Source organism: Leptodactylus fuscus, chromosome 1 (genome assembly GCF_031893055.1).
Source record: "Leptodactylus fuscus isolate aLepFus1 chromosome 1, aLepFus1.hap2, whole genome shotgun sequence".
NCBI lineage: Eukaryota > Metazoa > Chordata > Amphibia > Anura > Leptodactylidae > Leptodactylus > Leptodactylus fuscus.
Window position 1 is genome coordinate 336,428,668 of NC_134265.1, and position 10,031 is coordinate 336,438,698.

The 10,031-nt window shown below is 41.6% G+C and overlaps 1 protein-coding gene across 1 annotated transcript; it reads right to left on the reverse strand.

Annotated features, from left to right (window-relative positions):
- Positions 1-221: 221 nt before the first annotated feature.
- LOC142196296 (forkhead box protein I1c-like) lies at positions 222-2,937 on the reverse strand. The gene is made up of 2 exons (XM_075266459.1): positions 2,364-2,937; positions 222-715 (listed from the first exon to the last, which is right to left on the reverse strand). The coding sequence occupies exons 1-2, from the start codon at positions 2,863-2,865 to the stop codon at positions 222-224; spliced, it is 996 nt and encodes a 331-aa protein (XP_075122560.1). The 5' UTR covers positions 2,866-2,937.
- Between the last annotated feature and the right edge of the window lie 7,094 nt (positions 2,938-10,031).

The following is a 10,031-nucleotide window of genomic DNA, read 5'->3' on the forward strand; positions in this document are numbered from 1 at the left end:
CTTTGATCAATGCATAGACCATAGATAAAAATCCTTTCCAATGAAATATTTTTTGACATAACATTTTTTACACAATTTATTGCAAAATATACAATCTCTTGGGTAATAAATACAAATATAACTCAAGGAAACAATTTAAAAAAAAATACCGCTCTACCACATTTGCACGGTGTAATGCAATGTGGGATTATACGTCGCTGCCTTCCCTGAAGCCATTGACACTAAAATTGTTGTATATAATGGCCGTTTTTATGGGAGCCGGTGAAAGAATTGCCAAAGGGGCCTCTGTTGAGATGCAAAGTGTCCTGCAAATCTGTAAATGGCTCTACAATGGGGCTGAAGTCAAAACTGCTTGATCCAGTGGTGTTCCTCTGGGAGAGTTCATTGACCAGCCCCAGAGACAATGGTCTGTTCACTGAGCTGGAGTCCAAGGAAGAAGTCCTACAGCTTAAGTAGTTATTCAGATAAGGGGTGGAGGTGATTCCTGGGGGAGATGTGCTGCTCTTATCACTTGGGGAGGCTTCCATCTCCCGAGCTGATAGGATTCTCATGGTTAGGCCATCACTGCCTTTACTTTCTAGAGTTGTGCCACCGTCTCCTTTAGATGGGACCGCTTCAGAGTTCGATTCTGTCCTTCGTTTTCTTTTCCGGCGAAAATTCCCATTATCAAACATTTTCTCACAGTTGGGATCCAGGATCCAGTAATTGCCCTTACCTAAAAATGAATGATTGAAATGCAAAGTTTATATATATCCTAAAAATAGTGTAGTTAAGACTTTATACTATCAATATAGTATACAATAGATTCAAAAAAATCTCAACTAAAATAAATTTTGATATAAAGAAACAAAAGTAATCTGCCAAAATAAGCAATGAATTAATTTGTAACTTTTTGATTTTTTTTAAAAAAATTTTTCCTAAAATTCAATAGACTTAAAAAAAAAAATAAAAAAAAATAAAAAAAAAATTACATTCTTCCAGATCAGTGACCTTTCTAAACTACTACATTTTTCTTCTTTGGGACTTGAGCAATGTTTTTTGCTTTGCTACATTGGGACCAGTGGCGTAACTAGGAATGGTGGGGCCCCGTGGCGAACTTTTGACATGGGCCCCCGATCAACACCAACGCCGAAGACCTCGATTGACTCCCTCCTACGCATTCCTGTGCATACTATTATGCCCCATAGTGGCTCCTGCACACAGTATTATCCCCCATAGTGGCCCCTGCACACAGTATTATGCTCCATAGTGGCTCCTGCACACAGTATTATCCCCCATAGTGGCCCCTGCACACAGTATTATGCTCCATAGTGGCTCCTGCACACAGTATTATGCTCCATAGTGGCCCCTGCACACAGTATTATAGCCCATAGTGGCCCCTGCATACAGTATTATCCCTCATAGTGGCCCCTGCACACAGTATTATGCCCCATAGTGGCTCCTGCACACAGTATTATCCCCCATAGTGGCCCCTGCACACAGTATTATCCCCCATAGTGGCCCCTGCACACAGTATTATCCCCCATAGTGGCCCCTGCACACAGTATTATCCCCCATAGTGGTCCCTGCACACAGTATTATCCCCCATAGTGGCTCCTGCACACAGTATTATCCCCCATAGTGGCCCCTGCACACAGTATTATCCCCCATAGTAGCCCCTGCACACAGTATTATGTCCCATAGTGGCCCCTGCACACAGTATTATACCCCATAGTAGCCCCTGCACACAGTATTATGTCCCATAGTGGCCCCTGCACACAGTATTATACCCCATAGTGGACACCCATAAACAATTATTATACTCTGGGGTCTTTTCAGACCACAGAGTATAATAATCAGAGACCCGGGGGAATAAAAACATAAAAAAACACTGTTTCTTACCTGTCCCCCGGCTCCTACGCTGTCTTCTCTGCTGCCATCCTTTTTCTATGACGTCGGACGTCACATGACCCGGGACGCTGACCGGGTTCATGTGACGTCAGGAAGGAGGCCTGGCAGGATCGTGAAGAGGTAAGTAACACTGTTTTTATGTTTCTTACTTCTCCCGGTCCGCCAATCATTATACTCGGGGGTCTGAAAAGGTCTCCCGAGTATAATGATAGCAGCGGTAGCGGCTGTCACCGGGCCCCTAATGTCCCGGGCCCTGTGGCAGCTGCTTCTGCTGCTATGGCGGTAGTTACGCCACTGATTGGGACCATTCAATTGCAAGAACATTCAGAGCAGAATTCCAAAAATTAGAACAGTGTATTTTTTAGTATAATTTGACACATTTTTATAGAAAAAAATATATATATTGCAAAGTCATAAATAGTGGAAAATATTACTAATGCTGATAATAAAATTAAAAAAAGTATAGTCATTACCTGGGTCATCTTCATCTCTTGGAACTTTTTTGAAGCAGTCATTAAGTGACAAATTGTGCCGAATGGAATTTTGCCAGCCTGTTTTTCTCTTCTTATAAAAAGGAAAGTTGTCCGCCACATACTCATAAATCTGACTCAGTGTGAGCTTCTTCCTTGGTGAACTCTGGATGGCCATTGCAATTAGAGCAGAGTAGGAATATGGAGGCCTCACTAGCTTCAGAAGTTCCTCCTCAGAAGTAATAGACAGCCAGCCAAGATCTGTTCCACTGAAACTTGTTGAATTTGGCAGAAACTGCCTCGGAGGTCCATAAGATGGTGGTATATAAGAATTTGGGCTATTTTTATAAAGGTAGCTAGACATATTGTTGACTTGAGGGCCACCAAACCATAAGTAAGGGTTGGTTGAAGGTGGATAGTCCCCAATTCCATAGTTGGCTGTCCTTTGAGATGAATGTAGGTTCTGTTGGTGGTACAGTCCGGAATTGTTGCAGTATACTGCCATTTGTGTGGCTTCCTGGGCACTTTTAGGAGTCTTCTGAAGGCCTGTAGATCTGATGAGCTTCACTCATGAAGGTGATTCTGGTAACAGGTGCCTAATGGATTTGGAGAGCTGTCTTTATACCTCTCCAGAGTAGTGATCCTCCCTGCCTGGGGCCAGTGATGGGCGGCTCTCACATGTTAGTGACAGCCAATTGGATGCCTCAGTTGAAAGACAGGGGGGTGTATAGTGAAGACTGATCTCTAAAGAGGCACCACAGAGGACAATACATTTACATTCATTCACTTATTTGTCTGCAACTGTATTGCAAGGTTATGTTTTCTTTTTTTAACATTTATTTGCTAATTTGGATTAAAGTGGTGAGAGAAAGCAGGGTTTAAGCCGTAGACACTTTCCTTCAATAAATTTAATTGAAAAAGTTAAAATGTCACAAAGTGAATAAATAACTTATACGTCCATGGTATGTGTTATTGCCACTTAGTTATTTATAATCTGATTTAGTTCAGTTTTATGAGCAACAATAGATTAACAATTTTTTATTCTAAAATGTTTTCCTTTTTCCTTCAAGAAGGTAATTAAGATGGTAAATTGCTGTTTACATTACAACATATTGTTCCTTGCATCCAAAAACCAAAAAAACCCCAAAACCTTAATATGTAAAATCCTTATGGAGTTTTTTTAAAAATTCATTGTGAATAAGGAGCCATAAGGACTTTAGCCTATCATAGTACAGGTTCTATACATGCATCTCTACCATCTTCTTGGAACCCTTTGGACAATCCAAGCTCTACTAGATCAGTAGATACGAACATGGTTGTGAGGTTATATATTTTTGAGTTCTACTAATGCAACTCTAGGCATAAACGTCCTTTCATACATTCCAAGAAACTAGACCCCTCCAATCATAACAAGATAGGAATACTTTTAGGCCGGGGCTCCACATGACATCACAGTTAAAGGGATTCTATCATTAAAACCTCTTTTTTTGTGGATAAGACGTCGGAATAGCCTTTAGAAAGGCTATTCGTCTTTTACCTTTAGATGTGATCTCCGCCGCGCCGTTCCTTAGAAATACCGGTTTTTACCGATATGTAAATTAGTTCTCTCGCAGTGATGAGGGCGGGCCCAAGCACTGAAAATGCGATGGGGGCATCCCCGCTGCTGCTCGAGAACACAATCCTGCAATGCCTCTATCTTCGGCTGGATCCTCCCCTTCTCTGTCGTCTTCCTCCTGCGTCACCTCCAACGCCTGCAAAGTTGGCTCTGCCAGTGAGACACTATTATAGCCAACTGCGCATGCCGGCCAGCGGCCATTTTTGGGAGGTCGCTCTTGGTCTTGAAGTTCAATGCAGGAGCGGCCTCACAAAAATGGCCGCCGGCCGGCATTCGCACTCGGCTCTGCTGGTGTCTCACTGGCAGAGCCAACTGCGCAGGCGTCGGAGGTGACGCAGGAGAAAGACGACAGAGAAGGGGAGGTTCCAGCCGAAGATAGAGGCATTGCAGGATCGTGTTCTCGAGCTGCAGTAGGGACGCCCCCATCGCTGTGAGAGAACTAATTTACATACCGGTAAAAACCGGTATTTCTAAGGAATGGCGCGGTGGAGATCACATCTAAAGGTAAGAGACGAATAGCCTTTCTAAAGGCTATTCCAATGTCTTAACCACAAAAATAGTTTTTAATGGTAGAATCTCTTTAAGAGAGAAGGAAAGTTTTGTGGCCCATTCTGAATGGATCGGTGGTCAGACAACACAAACTACTTCATTAACTGACCGTACATAGTCACACCAGCTGAGTTATCTCCTGCACTCCATGGCTCCATTTGGAAAGGAGGACAAATCTCCTAACAGTGGGGGGTGGAGTGTATCAACCCTAAAGGATAACATGTCCACTTGATACAACATTTAAAGGGCTGTTCGCACCTCATAAAATGATTACCTATCATTGACTTCCACTTTGATAAGTGGAAGACCAACCTCTAGAAACATCACCAGACCAGAGAAGGAAGTGGTTACAATCTGGTCAACCCCAACCGCATTTCTAGACAAGGAACGGCAGATGACTATATTGACTTATTTAACGAAAGTGTCAGTTCTGCAGTCTGTTTATTCTTAGGATATATATATGGACTTCAGAGGCCAGCCGGTCATAAATCATAAAGTTATGGCATGTCTTATGTTTACAAAGGGACTGATCTATGCATTGACCTTTCCCTACAGCTGGTAGGATGAGGAGATCCTTCGTTCATGAAATATGAAGTACTTTTATATGGTATAAATAGCCGTATTCGCTATCTAACATCTAAACCCACGAGTGAGGGATATAAAGGGAGAGACCTAAGCTTTAATTCTTGCCCCATCATAGAGCTTTCCACTAGTATAGGGAGGCAAAAACCCATAGAGTAGGGCAAAGACGTAAGGCTCCTTTAATGTATTGTTTATATAAAAACATTCCTCTTAATGGGGACCTTGTGCCACTCTGCATTTCAATATAGTAGCCGTGAATAAGTGCTGCCACCAAGGAGGACTGTCTCCAACCCCAGCCCGCACCTTAAGACATTTTACACCTCAAAGGGCATGAAGGTTTGACATCAATGAATGGCAGAATGGCTCCCTACCCATTATCCATAGATGTACAGATAATTGAGATCATTCTCCTAGAAGCAGTGTAGCTACAGGTTCTTTAATCTGGTCACTTATCTCTTGTTAAGTTACTCACCAACATTAGATCGCTCACAGCCCATTGCTTGTTAGACAGCTATCCCTCCCGACACCCCCATTATAGTCACACTTGGCTCAGACTGGTCTGCATGTATGGGGTTAATGAAATGGCCGTACAACTCAGTCGTTGGCTAAGAACTATTCCTCCAGACTCCTCATATTCATGCACACTCAGTTGTCGAGCATGTGCATGTTTTGAATGGAGAAAGGGGGGAGAGAGATAAGAAGGATAACAGGATTGGGCATTAGATTGGAATCCATTTTGCCCCAATATCTGCCATAGAGGGAGAGTTTGAAGGGACCATTGTATTCAGGCGCGTTCCACACGGCATACCAAGTACAGAGCTATACGTTGTGTAATGGCTGTGTCTGGTTATGCAGCCCAGGCTCATTCACTGGAATGGGACCGAGCTGCAAACAGAATATGAATAGGACTTTACTGACCTCTGAATCTGAAGTGACGCTCACCCAAGAACTTACATATTGAGCAGATGGACTGTGGGGTCCAGGATGTCACACCCCTACCAAATAGAAATCGATGATCTGTCCTATGGATAGGTGATCAACATTTAACTTCTGAAAAACCATCTTTGAGGGCTGATCCTGGTGGCACATGGGGGCCATTATGATGGGAAATTATGTTACTTAGAGAAGATAGTCATTTCCCAGCCCCTGCAGGCCATGAACCAGTCGGTTGCGATTTCATTGTCATTCTACAACCGGTCTTACTGATATGAAATGCTGCAATGTCTCATGTGATGCCAAAGGCGTCCAGTCCACACAAGATGCCTGTGGGGCAGGAGCCACTGCTGATAAGGTTTCTAAAGATCACACCATGCCATGACAAGACACTTGTTATCTGTGAGATCCCTCATCTCTTTATTTAACCAAATAATGGGACAAGATCTCAGTAACCTGCTGTACGGGGCCCATGTATATCTATAGGAATATGAAACTATAGCTATCTGACAAATTTTTTAAATTAAAATGTAATCAATTAATAAAAAAAACAGTTTCTACTAAAAGTGGTATGTAGTGTTTTGTTTTTTCCCTATTGTATGGAATTTTTGTTGTCAGACAAGCCTCATCCATCCTTTATATAAGATATATCACCAGACCCTCATATTAGGATGAATGTGTTCCTCCCAACTTTGACAATATAATCCACCCAAAATATCATCTAATATATATCTCTATATTATAAAAATGGATTTCTTTCTGTCTGTTCTTTCTGCGTGACCAAATGACTGGACCGATCTTCACCAAATTTGGAAAACAAAAAGGAGAGCCACAGCGAGCGGATCTTCCTGCATTAACTTCAATAATGGGCCAGTTAAGATAAGATAAGACAAGTGCCCTCTCACCTGGTGGGGTTGTGCATTAGGGCTTAGCAAGGCCAGCTCAACTCTTTACATAATCGATCATATTCATGGGAAACCCATTTTTTAAATTTGACAATTAAAATCAAAATTTTTTGTAAATATAATTAAAAATTGTCTTAAAGATTTTTGCTAATCTTACTGATGACATCTTATGTCTTGACCACTTACCAATTGATACGATCATGAAAGCAGGAACTTCATATGGCCTGGATTGTCAGGATTTCCTTATTGAGACCGGGTTAGCCAGAAGGTACAATGAATGTATATGAGAATCTGGGTTGGTTGAGAGAGTTGTATCATTTGGCAAAAGACTGACATCACAATCTCTAAAATTCTGTGAAATTTTGAATTACTTAATATTTGCAAAAATGTTTGACACTTTAACTGTCTCCAAATATACATAAGAATTAGAGATGAGCAGATATACTCGATCGAATACCTCCCATTGCAAAAACACTTCGAATTTTTACTGCCCCTCCAACCTTCCCTGGCGTCGGGAGCGTTGCGACGGAGGTATTCGATTTAGTATATTCGCTCATCTCTAATAAGAATATGTTTATGGGAAACTCCTTTAAACTGTTACCAAATACATAATCTAATTGTGTTGTATACAGGTAAATGTATTTACAGTACACAGGTATTACCTTGTAGTAACAACTTGTCAAGTTTTCCACTTTTTCCCAGCACATAAAGGGTTAGTACTTGGTATTTCTGAGATGTCGCCTCTGTTTTTAGCATTAGATCGCCATTATAATATGAATGAGAGTCTCCCAAGCATCAGGTCCATGTTTATACCCAGTCAGTCATTTACAAGTGTGTGTCCTCATGATAACAAAGCCCCCAAATTGGTCTGGAGAAAATCAAAATATCAAGGCCAAATGTAACAAGCCGCTTTATTGTCCCCTTTTATTTTGCCTCCTTTTGTTACGTATAGCACAGCCCAACTCATAGAAAAGCTTCATTCCAATCAGAGTCCGGGATCATTAGTACAATTGTAAAGGAATTACCCGGGGTAGACAACTTAGTATTCATGACACACCTGACTGCTCTGCCCCCCGCCAGTCCTGGACTTTCTATGGCCTGAGGCTGAATGGTAGGCCAAAGGAAAAACATTCACAAGAAAAATAAAATATTACTGACATTAAAAAAAAAAAAAAATCTCACACTATTAAAGAATGACATAAGAAAAAAGACACAATTACAAAGTTTTCCACAATTGCAATTTTTTTTAAATGTACTTGTATTTTATAGTCATTTTATTGAAGTTATTGCCTGGATTGCCTAATTGATTGACTGGATTGCCTAATTTATTAGTTGCACTTTTTTTTTTTTTTCAAGGCCCATGCACGCAATGGAGCCCAGTCTGTAGAAATCTGTCCACTGCCATGTGCATAGATTATTATTGTACATCACTAGAACAAAAATAGATTACAAAGGACAAAAAATTGATTTTTAGCGACTCAAATTTACAACTATATGCGAATGTAAAATTTAAATCAATGTATTGAATAAATAATTCATCCCTTAGTTTTTCTTTTCAAACTTATTTTCTGTTACTTTTCGCTGCATGTTTTGCATAAGGCATACACACAGACATGGCAAAAATAAAACTAATTTACATCTTCCCACTGTGAACAAGATGGCTGTAAATCTGTATTGGAATATTCAGTTTTTGATGTAGATTTATCACAACATTTATTGTTTAATTTATTTATTTTTTTAACCACTTCCGGACCGCCCATAGACTATATACGTCCGGGAAGTGGTTGCCTAGTTCTGACAGGACGTACCGGTACGTCCAGTCAGAACGTACCGGTACGTCCAGTCAGAACGTACCGGTACGTCCAGTCAGAACGTACCGGTACGTCCAGTCAGAACGTACCGGTACGTCCAGTCAGAACGTACCGGTACGTCCAGTCAGAACGTACCGGTACGTCCAGTCAGAACGTACCGGTACGTCCAGTCAGAACGTACCGGTACGTCCAGTCAGAACGTACCGGTACGTCCAGTCAGAACGTACCGGTACGTCCAGTCAGAACGTACCGGTACGTCCAGTCAGAACGTACCGGTACGTCCAGTCAGAACGTACCGGTACGTCCAGTCAGAACGTACCGGTACGTCCAGTCAGAACGTACCGGTACGTCCAGTCAGAACGTACCGGTACGTCCAGTCAGAACGTACCGGTACGTCCAGTCAGAACGTACCGGTACGTCCAGTCAGAACGTACCGGTACGTCCAGTCAGAACGTACCGGTACGTCCAGTCAGAACGTACCGGTACGTCCAGTCAGAACGTACCGGTACGTCCAGTCAGAACACAGTAGCTGCACGGAGATTGTGCAGCTACTGAAGCTGGGAGCCGGCTGTAACTTCAGCCGGAGCTCCCAGAGAGATGGCAGGGAAGATTTATTACCTCCCCTGCCTTCTCGATCGCTGTGTATACAGCGCTCAATGAGCGCTGTATATATGGCTATGGGCGCTGCCGTGATGCGGCCACCCTCTGACACGGAGGTCACTTGTTCCACCGGGATCAGTGTCTTGCAAGAGCTGCTGGGTCCTACAGGACCCAGATCAGCTCTGTATACTGCGTATACAGTGTGCAGGAGGCTGGATTCCTCCTGCAACTGAGGCTAAATGTACCAGCCCCAGTTATAGGGGAAATCAGCCTCCAGTACAAAAAAAAAGTGATCAGATGTCCCCAAAGATGTCACCTTATGAGGACACAATCTGGAAAAAAAATAATAATATATATATATATATATATATATATATATATATATAAGTTTTTAAAAAATGTAAATAAAATTTAAAAAAAAATACGCCAATAAAACGCCGTTATTAAAGGTTATAGCCCCACCCCCGACGACACCATACAGAATATAAATTACCATAATGGAGAGGAAAACTATTATAAAGTTTTTCAGTGACACTTTGTGTTATTAAATAAAATCAAAAAAATAAATAAATTGAAAACCAGACAATTTTCCTCCTATTTTGTTTATATTTTCCTGGATATAAAAAAAAAATTGAAACACATTCGAAAATAAAAACAGCATAAAAATAAAGCCCTA